The sequence below is a fragment of the Diachasmimorpha longicaudata genome, chromosome 5, assembly GCF_034640455.1.
Source record: "Diachasmimorpha longicaudata isolate KC_UGA_2023 chromosome 5, iyDiaLong2, whole genome shotgun sequence".
Lineage (NCBI taxonomy): Eukaryota > Metazoa > Arthropoda > Insecta > Hymenoptera > Braconidae > Diachasmimorpha > Diachasmimorpha longicaudata.
In genome coordinates, this window is record NC_087229.1 from 8,435,327 (window position 1) to 8,450,254 (window position 14,928).

General features: G+C 33.4%; 1 protein-coding gene across 3 annotated transcripts in view; it reads left to right on the forward strand.

The window, feature by feature from the left end:
• Window positions 1-14,781, forward strand: part of LOC135163074 (tetraspanin-18) — a 34,325-nt gene extending 19,544 nt beyond the window's left edge. Inside the window, exons 4-9 of one of the 3 annotated variants that reach the window (XM_064122226.1) lie at window positions 7,487-7,615; window positions 7,836-7,910; window positions 7,997-8,104; window positions 8,506-8,673; window positions 9,199-9,340; window positions 10,782-14,781. In XM_064122226.1, coding sequence (XP_063978296.1) covers window positions 7,487-7,615; window positions 7,836-7,910; window positions 7,997-8,104; window positions 8,506-8,673; window positions 9,199-9,340; window positions 10,782-10,816 — 657 coding nt within the window. In that variant the 3' untranslated portion in view covers window positions 10,817-14,781. Of the gene's footprint in view, window positions 1-7,486; window positions 7,616-7,835; window positions 7,911-7,996; window positions 8,105-8,505; window positions 8,674-9,198; window positions 9,341-9,631; window positions 10,284-10,781 lie in introns of those variants that run through there. The other 2 variants (XM_064122227.1, XM_064122228.1) reach the window with 2 other exon arrangements.
• Window positions 14,782-14,928: the final 147 nt, after the last annotated feature.

Consider the following 14,928-nt stretch of genomic DNA (forward strand, 5'->3'; position numbering starts at 1 on the left):
GAAAAAAAAACTCTCAACAGCGTACGCTAAATGAAAGGATAAATTAATTGCAATCAAATTAAAAAATGCGTAGTAGTTTTAACAGCCATGGTCTTATGTAATGTATTTCGCACTTGAACTTGTCGAGACGATTTCACCGCCTGGAGATTGATAACTCCGATGTCTACATGAAAGTATCCCATTAAAACTCCTTTGTTTTCTCCCGCAATTTCGCACCACTGCCTGCAGTCGCCCAACACTGATGCATAATTATGAACGCTTTCATGTTATTATCAGTGATGCGTTGACTGGTGATGAAAAAAAATTAATAAGATTATTTAAAAATAAAGAAGAGAATATTTTGAAGTTGACCTTTGAACTCACTTCCTTCACGAGAAAATACGGACGAAATATTAATTGAAATCAAATGCAGAGCAATTAATGTTAAAATGCTGAATCGGATTTTTTTTCTAGAAATTTTAATTCCTTAAGAATTTTTTTCTACAATAAATGACGGCAAAGGTATTAAAACAGTAAATAGGTTTTTAGTCTGCAATGCTGTGTTAATATCAATAATTGGAATTAAAAGATAAATAATTAGATAAGTAAATGATAAAATGAAATTAAACAAGAATAGCAATCCTAGTAAAATCAATATCACTATTCATCACTTGACAGAATCGTTTCATAAACATGAATCGTTATTATTCAATCTAGTCAATAAAAAATGGCTGATAACGGTGATTCTGAGTTGATTTATGAAGTTGGGTTTTTCTATTGGCGATTTCGACATCTTCCTTTGTCCATTATTCTCCGAAAGAGGATGGATTTTCTCGTTAAGGGGAAATTCCACGGTGAATAAAAATAATAAAGCTGGATATTTTCTTTCACTTAAGCTGACACGATTTTTCCTCTTCTGGAAACTTAAACCAGCTCCGTTATACCTCTTTTTACTCTGTCGTGTTCCTATTTAATCTTTGAGAAGTAGTGCAACGCGTAAGTATATACATTGCGTTATTATACCTTGATTAAATGTAATTCAAGTTTAATTAATTTAATTTTCTAGATTAATTCTGAGTGGATCGCCACAAAAACCCTTAATTTTTAAATTCTCAATATTATGAATTTTACGTCAATTTCATTTGAAAACGTTCATTAAATTTTTCAGCCAAATGCTCATTGCCTTTGCACTATTACTACGTCCCTGAAATTATTTTCAAATTAAGGTCGCGTGAATTGTTTGTCAAAACTTGCTAATAACGTTAAATAATCAGCGGCACACTGTAAAGTGTTTTCTCTTCTCAATTAGCTAATGGGACGAAAAAACGGAAATAATGTCATCTCCTCGGCATTGAACTGAAAACATTCGAATTAATGAACGGATCAAACTAACTAAATCTATGAAATAGAATGTAAATATCAGAAATTCATTATGAAGTTTATTTCATTTATCACAATTTTAATTGACACGATTGAAATGATCAAGCAGAATTGACTATGATTCGAGAGAATTGAATTGAAGATTGAATTAATAACAGGATTAAAAGGCGAGTGAAGATATTATTTGGGATACCTAAAGCCAATTAAATAGGTTGTTAGTTGAAAAATAAACAAAATCGCGAATGAACAATGATGTGAAAAGACATTGTTGATGGAGAAGGGCAATGAGGGCGTGGTAATATCATTGACTCGTGGGAAATGAGAAGAAAGTCGATTCCATCGGAGAGGGGGGGGGGATTCGAATGAATGAAGGGGAAGTGATCGGGTTGTGTAAGCCAGGTGTGACGAAATTCTTCTTGCGTCAAGTCCATGGGAGTCTTCAATTTTCGATATCTCCCGAGTCGACATGTTTGTCTTCCATTGAATCTCAATCTGAGCTCCAACGAGAGGCCTATGAGGCTATTGGGAGATTTGGGCATCGGGGCAAAACACCAGGAAATAGGAGTTATTATCCGCATAGCATTGCATTTTTTAATTTCATCAGTTTCTTCGATAAACAAAATTCCAAGAATCCAATTTCCTTGAATAGATAATACATTCATAAATTTGTCTTCAGACATAAAACAACTAAAACTCCTGGAATTTTTGCATTTATCGTGCTTGACTGAATTTCACCTCGACAACCGTCTGGTCTTACCGGTCGCGTGCACGACATAATACGCGCGGGATTACGTGTAACTTGAGCTGCTCAGGAATTCATTTTTTTCCCATTTTTTATCTCAAAAATTGACGTAAAAACGTTTTTAATTGAATTTATGATTTTGCAAAAGCAAACATTGTGCAGAAATTTTTTGCAACTTTGAATGGGCTATCGGTCCCCTGTGGCTATTTTCGATTATTGATTTTCATGGAGGAGAACACCATACGTTGGATTAGCGTTGAGTGAAGCCTTTCAATTCTCGCTTGAAAATTAATCTTCATTTTCCCATTTTGAAGACTTAAAAATTGCGATGAAAGTTTGTTATTTTCTCACTTTCATCACAAATGAATTTAATTACTAAGTTACTCAACTGTTCAGGTAATTCAAATACCGAGTGAAATTGTCATTTAGTGTCATTATTATTCAATTACTTTGAAATAGCGAGAAAGCATGAAATTGAGTTGGGGTAAAAATCAGGTAAACGATTTCATCATGAGATTTAATAATTTTTGTTATGAATAATTTATATTAGTGCGTGCTGGAACTGGCGTGTTACGTGAAAACGCGTAGTCAATCAACAAATTGTTGATCGGGAAAAAAAGAAACCCTTCAATGGGTAATTTGTTGCATACTGTATCTACGATAGTTTCAAAACGTTTTTTTTCTCTTCTTTTCTGGGAGACAGACAAAAATAATTTAATAACAATTTCACACGTTGTTGCAATTTTCGTCATATATTTTTCTCAGTAAGCTATATAATTTTTTCGTGCTACTGTGAGTTGAAAAAAAATTAGTAACAATGTGTTAGACACTATTCAAAGTGTTAAAAAGATGAAATAATTTTTTTTAATGATTATGACGTCTTCTCACGTGTGATGATACCTCCCCCCGAATGAAAGGGAAGGAGGCCACACCCACGTGTATTATACTCCAAGCACACTTGGTCATGCAAATAGGCAGAGGTTGTAAACAAGACGGTAGTTTTCATGGCATAACGAGAGAGGAGGACAGATGAGAGTTGAGTTGAGCTACACATTAGGATTCATGACGAGTGCTCTCGAGTTCTCTTGATGCCTCGTTGGGTTATGCTGCAACATTATGTTATTCTCAGGGCTACAGTTGTGTGTGATTCACCGTTAGAATTAAGACACGTAGGGCGGTCTTTTTTTTTGGGTCACAATGTGATGAGGAAAACTTGTCAAGAGATTCTAGAAACGACAGCTTCTTCCGATTAGTTTTATCAGCTCTCTATATAGCTATGTATATGTATATATTAGTCAGATTTCTCTAAGCTATTTCTGACATAGGGGGGATGAATTTCAAAACATTAAAAAATCTATAATTTTTTCTAAATATATTTTTTAAATTTTCAAAATTGACGATAGTCTAGGTAAATGTGTAGTTTCAGAGGAAAAAAATGACTTAAACTCATTGACCATTTGGCTCATTTTATTCAGACATTGTCTCTGTATTTATAAAGAAATATTTATAAAAATAATATCAGATATTTATAAAAATAAAACGAGAGATGAGTTTATTCACTCTGTTGTAGCACATCACAGGATTATTTGATTATCATTATCTAATCGTTCACCTTCGTGAAAAATTCAGTGATTAATGATCTTAATGACTTAATTATGGAGTGCATTATGTATATTTGTTCTGATGCACAGCTGGATGGGCTTCTGTCCAGGCATGACCGATGGAGAAGTCGGGGAAATGCGGAAAGTAAAAGTAACACTCGACTTTCATCTCAAGGCACGGAAAGCCGGCACAATATCCTCTCGACTTTCTTTACTTCATCACAAAAGTTCAAATGGGAATCAGTCACTGAATTCGGCATTAAATGGGTCTATTAATGTCGCAATAGAAAATCGATCAATTTCTTTTTTATCAGAAGTGTGAGCGATTTCACAAGAGAATAAATTTCTTTATTGCAAAAATTTCCCTAATTTTACTCAACACTTTTCTCGAGCCTATTTCTTGTCGCATGTAGTCTTTCGCATGTTACAGTATCAATAGCCAGACATTACATGAAAAATCACCTGCAGCCGATGATTATATAAGCCCAGACACCAGGCGTAAACTTACGCAACTGTTGAATAAAAAAAATCAAAGATGAATTGCGCTTGGAATTTCTCTCGTGTATTTATTTTTCCGAGTCTGATTCCACGCAGAAAATAATCATAAAATTCGAGATTTCGAAGTGTTAGAGGTGCGGAAAGAATCACTCAATTTCCGGGAATTTTCAATGACGGTATCAAAATATAGCCCTTTTTTCATTAATTCAATCTTTAACTACATATTTAATACAATAAAAATAAAAATCCATAAAAATTCTTCCAATGGCTCCAATAGAGATTTATCAAAACCCAAAGCTTGAGATAAGGCAACTTGACTCGTTTTACCACTTCACTACTGATTCAATTTACTGTCAACAATAAAAACTATACATTTTCAATTAATAATTCTCGTAACCACTTGTGCAATGAAAGTGAGAATTATTGTAAACGATTTTATTTTTATTATTGTTGTCAAATTATATGTTCTATTCTGTGGGTAATTAGCCGTTCAATTCTGGTGAAATTCACTGCAAATAATTTGGCGTGTCTGTGACACTAATCAGACCGTCAGGAAGTCTGTGCCGTTGGTGGTGTAAAATAGCGGTGTTGGAAAATTATGCTGAATCATAAAATGTTAAATATAAATCCGGTGTTAATTCCACATCAATTCGTGTACCAGGAAGTCTACACCAATTTTTTTTACTGCTCTACTAGTTGTAAAGTTCCATTACAGCTTCTGATTTGTTTATAAAATAAATTTGTCACATAGCAACTGCCAGGGAATTATCCGATGAATATAATAGATAAATAATTGTGACAGGGGACATAATGAGCTCAATTTAATTTTTGCAGTTCACTTCCAATAATTTTACTCAATCATTCAAATAAAAATGTCCAACAGTGCACACCCATTTTGGGCCAAAAATTTGTTTCCTCGAAATCAATTCCAAGAAAAGTAATAAATACCACTACCTGCGCTGTTCATCGATACGATAATGTTACGCAAACAGTTTCATTCAATGGCAACAATGCAAAAAAAAAAAATGATACAAAAGATGTATGCATGATTTTCCTCCAGGGAATCCTTCAACCGACACCAACACAGATGACCTTCGACTAGAAAAAGCCCGTTCGCTTAATTAGTCGTGTCGCCGTATGACTAACGATCGCTTGTATTTTAATCATTAAAAAAAATGAGTGGAAAAATTGCATTACGTCACGGGGGTATGAAAATAGGTGGCAATAAAAATATCAGTGAAAACCAGTGGGTGGTAATCATCGACGCCTCGATGTACCACTGCCCACTGATGATAAGTAAATATGGTCCAATTTACCCTGACGTTCATTACACGGAGAGAAAAATTTACTGTTCGCAATTTTTTGGAGTCCCTTTAAAAAAATATACAACGTACAATGATACATGAACATATACATGATATATTATATATTATCCATTATTGTGTACACTTGAAAATTACAAAAATAATTTATAAAATTTTGAACGTGATTGTGGATTATATTCTAGACTAAAGCACGCGAATTGCGCTCTATACACTAGTATAATAAACAATTCTCCATGCCACTCTCACTTGTTCAATTGTACTCGCTATTTATAACAAGAAAAACAAGCCAGTGTCTGTTTGAAGCAAACTTTTTATAGAATGCCTGTTAAATTAATTAACGTCTCACAAATAATTATAACTTGACATTTACCGATCTATAATGCATCAAACAAAAAAAAATTCTGGAAAGGTGATTGAAGAGATGGCGATATTCAACACCCGGTGAACCATGAAATGCTATTTTCATCATTTTTAATACCACACCGAGATAATAAACATGATGTAAGTTGCTTGAATATTGAAGCACTGTTGGAACTTGTCTGTACCAGTTTCCCTTGTGTAATGAAGCTTGAATGTCTCTTTCCTCACCTGGTGGGATGTTAATTATCATCCAGGAAACATGGACCACCTTGTCGGACTAGGGGGAAATGTATTGAGGCATTGCGGACAGGTAATTAGAACGTTATACTCGAACAGTCTGACTTATAATCATTTGGGATTCAACGAAGCTCCTCAATCATGGAAATGTCTAATTAAAAATCTTGATCTTTGGGAGAAATCTCAATGAGTTGAGTACAACGAGGGAATACAGATTCATCATTAAAAAATTATATCACTCCTTAAACTATTAATTAATTAAACTATTAGGAGTTGAAGTTTAGGTTATTTTTTTACTACTGTAAGAAGCATAAAATCACGTTTTTCAAGACACCTGTTGATGCCCTGATTGCACTACTTCCTTAGCATGTCGAGGTCACCAAGAGCATCGATCTTATCGTCACTGTTAGATGGCAAAAGAAACTAGAATGACGAAAGACACGAGAATTCATTTACTCCCCTGGGGGTGGAGCTCAATCGATCGCCCACACACTTATGCAATGTTGATTTACAACAGTTGTATCGCGTGTTGTGTGTAAATACTCGATTGTTTGACTTCTTAAAATTGTTAAGCCAAACTTGAGGTGAATTAGTTGGTGGGTATTCCCCGAATGGAATCGATTGTGGTATGTAAAGTTGTTCAGTGGGGCAGGTCAGGTGGTTCAACCTATGCTGTGCATGGTAACGGTGCCAGGGATGCGGTAAAACGATGTGGGAACATCCAAAGGGCGTTGAAAAATTTATCCGATAATTCAAAATAGATGAATATCGAAGTATTTTCGTTGACCTTTTTATATTGATTTTACAGATATTTTCAGCGAAAGTTCATAAAGTCATAGAGGACTGTCCACCCCAAGTGAATCAATCTCGAATTCTTTTGGAAACTGATGGCGACTTTCTGTACTATTTTGGGACTTCAAAAAATGGCTCTCGATTTGTTTTCAATTTTTTGGCGAGGCAAATTTAGAAAATATAATTTTTTTCATTTTATCCGTTTGTTAATACTTCAAATTCTATTCATCCGATTTTAATTTATAAATAAGGTTCATTGAATGTAGGAAACAATTGTGGTTGAATGTTTTGTAAATTGTTTGAAATAATTTCCCAAGCACTTGCGACAATATTGTCTTGAAAATGAGATTTATTCCAGTGGACGACACTTCTACAAACGCTTGAAGGCATAAAACCACTTTGAAATGCTCAACAGGTGTTGAACGATCGCTCTCATAGGCTTATCCTCTCACCCTTTCCCCTTGTCACCTGTACTTTATAAACTGGATAGAACATGAAGGGGTAGAATACCACTTAATCACTTTCCTTCGAATTAGATACTTTTTAATCGATTTTTCCTCTTTCCATTTCAGACGCGAACTGATGGTGATGTCATAAAGATGATCGCCTACATCCTGATTGTTGCAGGTGCGCTGACGTTCATCGTCAGCTTTTTGGGTTATTGTGGTGCCATGTTTGAGTCTAGATGTCTTCTCTGTGTGGTAAATACTTTTCTATTAATTGGTCAATATCTTTTGTCAATAGTTTCTACTGTGCAACATCGTCGGGACTATTATGGCAATTCCTATACTTTCCGGAATTTTTTAGATAATCATCAGAAACAAAGTTGAAGATAATTTACCTCATAACTTACCTCGTTTTACCACATGATAACAGAAATCATTTTTTAATGTTTATGAACTTCTCTGTTACTTTACGCAGTATGGAATCCTCATTCTTGTCGTTCTTATCCTGGAATGTGTGGTGGTCGGTTTGGCATTTGGTCTTAAAGGAGACGTAAGTTTCACAATAATTGAGAAACAGTTCAGTAGTGAGATGGTAAAGGAACAAAAATGAAAGCTAATTTAATTAACTTTTCCAAGGCTGAGAGGAGCACGAAAGATTTCCTCAAGTCAACGATAAAGTACTACAATTCGAATGAAGATAAAACCGAAGCTGTGACAGCTGCGTGGGATGGAGCCATGATTCAGGTAAAACATAAATGCAAACGTCGTAAAAGCCTGCATTCACTAATAAAAATGTGAAACGGTGTTTACAAAATTCTATGAGAATATTTTCATCCTTCAAAAGAAGAAATCGATCGCATAAGAATTTAACATTTGAATTCTCGGATTTTAAGCTGTCCATTATGATCGAACTAGTTCGTACACAGGTGTTTTAATTGATTAGCTGATCATTTTTTAAAACGGGAGAAAGTTTTCTAAATAGAGCTCAAGTGATATCCCTTGTCCCTGTTGAAACATGGATTACAGGCCAGCACAAACGTCTCATGTGCAATTATCAAAACAATAAAAACCAGTTAAAATTGCAAATCTAATATTTACCTGGTGGGTGTATATTACATATTTACCCAACCGGTTGTTCATTACAGTTAAAATGCTGTGGCGTCGAGAGTTACAGGGACTTCCAGCATAATCGAGACTGGACGACCACTGGAAAAATGATTCCAGAAGCTTGCTGCAAACGAGGCCACGACGGCGTTCTTGAGGATCTTTCGTGCCCTTTGAGTCCATCCGAGTCAAATTCATATTTCCAAACTGTGAGTTTCGAATTTTTAGTTTTATGCGTTTTTATCTAATCTCTATCTTCTCACCCCTTAACATCCATATTTATACTGAATGATTCAGTGCGTCAGTAATAAGTAAAACTATGTTGACAGTTAGATAAAGAGAATAAGAGAGATAACGTGTTTTGAGTATAATAGGCTAGCAGGTTTTTTTTAGATAATAGGAAAACCCGATGGGAGGAAAAATGCTTAGTTAAAATCTTCATTGAATTTTCAATAGAAATCTGCAAATGAAAATATTTCTATTTTCAAACGCTTTTTTTATTGGGAGAAAACAATAAACATGATTTTCTAGCCGATTTCATCCGAGTTTTCATCTCGTTCACTTTTAATTACTTTTTTGAATAAAAAAAGTTGCTACTGATTATTTGTCAGTCCCCTTTCGTGGCCAAAAATCCAACGTTCATTTTCAAATAATAAATTATGGTATTTTCATGTGCCTGTTTTGCAGCAAAATAATTAGTACAAATACCACATTTGCTTGTGTAATTTCTATAGGGTTGTTATGAAGCAGTTTCTCAAGCAATTGAGAAGAACATTGGAATAATCATCGGTGTAGGAGTTTCCCTCCTGTTCATCGAGCTACTCGTCACAATCCTAGCTCTGTACCTCGCCTGCTGTTACTGGCGTCCACAACATGGTAGGCTCGGAATTAAAGTTGATTTTAAATCATAAAAAAAAACACAAAATTCATGCCAAAGACCAAAAAAGATCAGTTAAAAATACTCAAAAATTTATTCATAACGCCATACATAACGGCAATGCACGTGGTTGATTTTTCGAAATATTATTTTTTTATATTTGTTTTTTTTTTAATTTTATTCAGAAATTTTTCTATTACCTATTCTGATAATATTTTTCCTCAATTCTTCTTGTTTATTTCGTTAATTTTTTGTATTTTTCTTATGAAATATCTGTGGGTAATTTACAGTTTATCGATGCGTAGAGCCACCCGGCAACGAGTAAACACACGAATGAGGGACGATTTATTAGATTTATTGTTAATAATTAATTATTCATTTTCTTTGGTAATTAATTAGTTTGAGATACATTTGGAGTTCGTTGAACGTTGTGCTCCCTATTTGGTAGACTAATAACGTTCGAATCTTCATATGAAGATTTTACAATAATTTTTTTTTTTCATAGAGATGACGGAATGATGATTTTTTTCGTTTTCTTTATTTCATTTTCTCACTGCAGTTTTTGGTTTTTTAAATTGCGGGGTGATTGTTATTGGGCAAGTACCGGAGCCCGTGCATGCCAGTGCAATTACATTGTAACTATTCATTGTGATATAGTTAATTCACCAGGGAATCCATTTTATTTATCAATGATTTACAAAATTACTAAATTACTAAAATTTATGGAAATATATTTAGTGAATTGAGTTTCTAAAAAACATTTCCAAAGTAATCAGTTCTTGGAAAAAGAATAAGTTATTGATTGGAACGGAAAATGACAGAAAAAAATAAGACTGTTGACTGAAAAATAAACTGGATCTCCCTACAAAAGTGTTTGTTTTTTGCTTAAAAATTGGAATGCTATAAGAACCTAGAAAGAATAAAAATAATAACTGGACTTTTTGCAGAGTATATTTCGTAAAGAAATAAAAATTTTCTTACTCATCAATTTACCATAAAGTTTCTTATTTCTCATCACTCACTTAACTTCCTCAGTCTCTTCTCTGTCGCTTCCGCCTGAACATTATTAATTCTCCGTTTGTGTAGTGAAAAGTAACAGATCGAAAATTCAATTTTTGGACATTTTGAATTTTTTGATTCCATTGGAAAATGATTGAAAAAATTACTAAAGATTGTATACAAATATGTCATGTTAACGGACAGAAAGAGGAAAAAGTATCATAAATAATTTTATTATCCAACAGTATAATAGCTTATTTGAAAAATAAATAAGGACAATCGCATTTTTTATAAGTAGATCTTTTGTAATAAAAGTTCTGATGAAATTCCTTCATTGAACGATTTATATTTGAAAATTCGGTCTATTACGCTTCACTACTTCGATCAAAATTTTTAAAAGATTAAAAATCAAACCCAAAAGAGAAAAACACGTTCTTCCAGCTTGCGTAGACGTCTCGTCGAGGCAGGCCTGGTGAATGGGGTGATGGTGCTTCCGGTGAAGTATAAGACCTCGATTACCCATTCTCGCAATAAACCAAGAATACCTGTAGAAGTTAATTTTTCAATTAATGAATTTTTTTATACTTTTGAGACTCCTGTGACCTTTGTTTCCCTTTACGCGTTGGATTGAGTGACTAAAAATGAGATGATGGTGTCAATTAGTAATTGACCTTAAAAACTGCTGGGGACGTCTCGACTTAACATCAGAGTCGGCGTGCCAGCGAGACATCAAATTTTTGTGGGAATATTGATTGCCAGAATCAATTGCACGAATTTTCGGCGAAAAAGATCTTGACTTTTTGTTTATTTGCTCGCATGAATTTTAGCTTCTTAATTGTTCGAAAACTTCGAAGGGGCCAACAGAATGCCCAATAATGGGGAGAAAGTAGCAAAATCTATTGAGTCGAATGTCTATTAATTTCGGTATTAAAAAGGCATAAAAAATTAATTTGCTAGATTTTATTATTCAGCAAAAGATTATTATTAGGTTTCATTCTCAGAATTTTCCTTTTATTTTAATTTAAAAAATACTTTCATCGTCGATAATCGTCGTTTCTATAACTTCCGCAATATTTTTTTTTAATCTAAATGCATGACTTGTTTTTATTTTGCCTGCAAAATTCCAAGGAATCGAAAAAATGAAAAAACAATAAGGAGCAAGTGCCAAAAATATATTGAGTCTAATGACTTATTAATTTAACGATTGAATGACGTAGAATATTGACTGCTGCGTTTTATCATTCAATTGAAGATGATCAACAGTTTACCTTCTGATTTTTTTTTTTTGTTTTTTCGCTCAAAAAACTGCTTTGATCCTTGATAACCGTCTTTCCTACAATTTTCGTAAGATATTCTTCAACTAGACAAACTGACAGTTTAATGCACTACGAATAAACCTGGTGTGAATATAGGAGTGGGCGAAATTCGCGTCTCAGAGAGTGTAATTGATGTCGATGATCCAATTAAGCTCAGGTTCATTGGCTCACAGGGTAAAGCCTGTGGTTTCTCAAACGGGACCAGACATTCATTCATGAGATAATTTATTCTTCATTTGAATTTTAGTACACTATTCAGAGATGACGAATTTGAATCAAATTGCACAATCGCCGGTTTCATTTTCACTAAAAAAATACTTTCAGTAAAAGTCTTGCAATAATATCAAATTACCAATCATTAGAAATAAGTTGTTCCAAGTAAATAATTTTAATTAAAAACAGAAAATTGGTTGTACTAGAATAGACATTTTATGGTACACTTTCTCAGTATCTATTGCAATGCAAATAAATATATGAATCAATTATCAATTTATTCCACATATATCACTCCTCCGGGTGCATTAAACTGTCCATTGCATGATTTGTAATTATCGCCAAAAACGTGAGATTGATTATTTGCTCTATTGAGTAATAAATTATTAATCCATTTATGGAATTCAATTGAATTGTGTTCATTAAATTCGAAAAGAACAATGATACCAATATGGGAGCGCGACGTATGCTCCACAGATGTAGACAAATGTTAGAAAAAAAAACGAACTGGTTCCACCACCGACCTTTTCACAAACCAACAAAAATCACAAACTGCTTTTCTGCTACAATTTCTCAATTTCTGACGGGGTAAATATCACGCGATGTTAATACTATTTTTTCTTCGCTGTCTGTTGGTAATCAGTTGGTTGCAGTTTTGGTGATGGCTTTATTTGGCTCAAATAATTATGTAATTCAGTTGAAAGAAGAAAATGGAGGTCTAGAGATCTCAGAATTCATGAATGAAATGAGTAATTTTTTTCGCTTAACATACATTATTGTTTACTTCTGAATTTGGTGAAACAGCCTACACTATTTTCTTCTTCCATCATTACGAAATAAATCTGTAACTCGATAACAATAATAACACAATAATTTTCAGTATATTCGAGCAATTTTCTCGAGAGATTATCTTTTCTATTTTCGTTTAATTCGGCGATGAAGAGCTTCTCAAATCTTAGAATGAGGATTTTTTAAATATCTCAAAACCTAGAAGCAATGGAATAATTTTCATGACGACTTCTTGGTAGAACTTATTTTTCCTAGAAGACATTATGAAAATTCTACCATTTCCTGTATTTTTTGAGCTAATCATCAGATAACACCATTGAAGAGACGTTGGTCTCGCTTCCTTACAGAATTCTCGATCTTCACTACCGAATTTTTTGAATCATTATAACGACAATAGCACTCTAGAAATTCTCATTGCAGTGGTAACTTGTTGGTGCTGCTGCTGACGAGGCGTTAAGAGCATGGATCTGTTGAGTAGTGCCTCCTAGCATTCGCACGTTCAGTCCGTAGAGGTCCTGTGCCTTGCTTGCTTGAAACGAAAAATGATAAACATTTTTTTTCATCATTAATCCAATCAAAAAACTGAAAAATGCAATCCGTGCGATCTCCTGAACAATCATTAATTAAATGGAAAGTCGCAAACAACAAGGGATCACGAAAGAATTTACCTACTGAGGCCAGAAGACACCGGAAAAAAAAAAAATTTTCTTCCTGAGAAGAATAAAATCTGTGCGTATGTCGCTGGCCTCAGCCAATAATTTCCCCAAGCAATTCTGTGTTCACGTCATGTAAAATGTTAATCGTGAGGAAATAATAAAAATATGAGAAACAGTAATAAATTCATTAACTCTCTTCTGCGTCAATGACGAATTATGAAAAAAATATAAAATACAATACTCGGCCCAGAAGATGTTCCAGTGGTGGGGAGAGATTTTAGAAAACTAAAGAAATGTTCAATGTAGTTCCTTTTTAACGTTTAAAATAATCTATTAATAGAGGATCGAAAAATTTTGTATAGACTATTTGGTAAATAGATATGAATCTCATTGATTGAAAGAGAAATTTCAATATTTCTTTGTAGAGAATTAATATCTCTACAAAATCCTGAAATAGTCTATCAAATCGTTTCGAGCTTTTCCATTTCCCCTGTCGTTCATTCGTTCCTCTGCATGTACTGCACTATAAATATTGTATTTATTTAGTAATAACAATTACTACTCTTATAGCCCCCTGACCCCCCTATCTCAGTATTTCGTGATCGTACTCTCTAAGTGTACAGCAGAAAAATGAAATGTCTCTGTTATATTTTTCATTCCTGTCTAGTATTAAATTATGGTGAGCAGCCATTGGATATTCTCTGCTATTCAATATTGATTCGTCGTACGTTCAATTGTTATATTTTTTTGTTGTTTTAATGCTCACAAAATTTTTTCCACTCAAAATTAAAATAATTATCATTTTGATCAATATTGAGATAAGAAATAAACATCACGTTTATAAATTGTTCAGTTGATGCTTCTGTTGCGTAAATTTATTAATTTTGTTTTTCGTAGTGTCAAGAATACAAAGGCTTCACTAATAAACAATATACATGCTCGATATTTATCATATAACTAAAGGAAATTGTTGAAATTCGATCTCCAAAGTGTTTAGATTATGAGAATAACTCATTTTAATTAGCACTTCAAAATGAAAATTAAGTTTACGATGTGAAGATAGAACTTTGAGGTCGATGAAAGGATGAGTACATAATTGTTGTAATTAAAGTGTCAGGTAGTTCTGCGCATTTTGAAAAAATATAAGGATATAAATTGAAAATTTATTCACTGGAATGCAGAGACTGATATTCAGACCTAAAGAGAAAGATGAAAAGTAATTCAATATTTGTGTATATATTTGACACAAGATCAATCTATTATTAATTAATGAAAGAAATATAATAACAGTTAATGATAAGTCATGATTAATGTAATACGTAATTGCAGATTTAACGATTTGTTAATTAAGAGTAATGAATGTTTCAATGTCTCTTTGTAATGCTATTCGACTTTCTTCCCTTATTTTTTGTTTGTAAAAAATGTACACACAGAAATGATGAATAAAAAATTTTATATTATTCTTAATTGTATGAATGAATATTCACTGCCAATTCCAACTAAATTCCCGTTGACAATCAGCTCAATCATTGAAAGTCTTAACGATCAGTTCTCCACTTTAGACAAAAAATTTATTCCATTAGGAGCTATTAATGGGCTAGTTAGGGATTCATA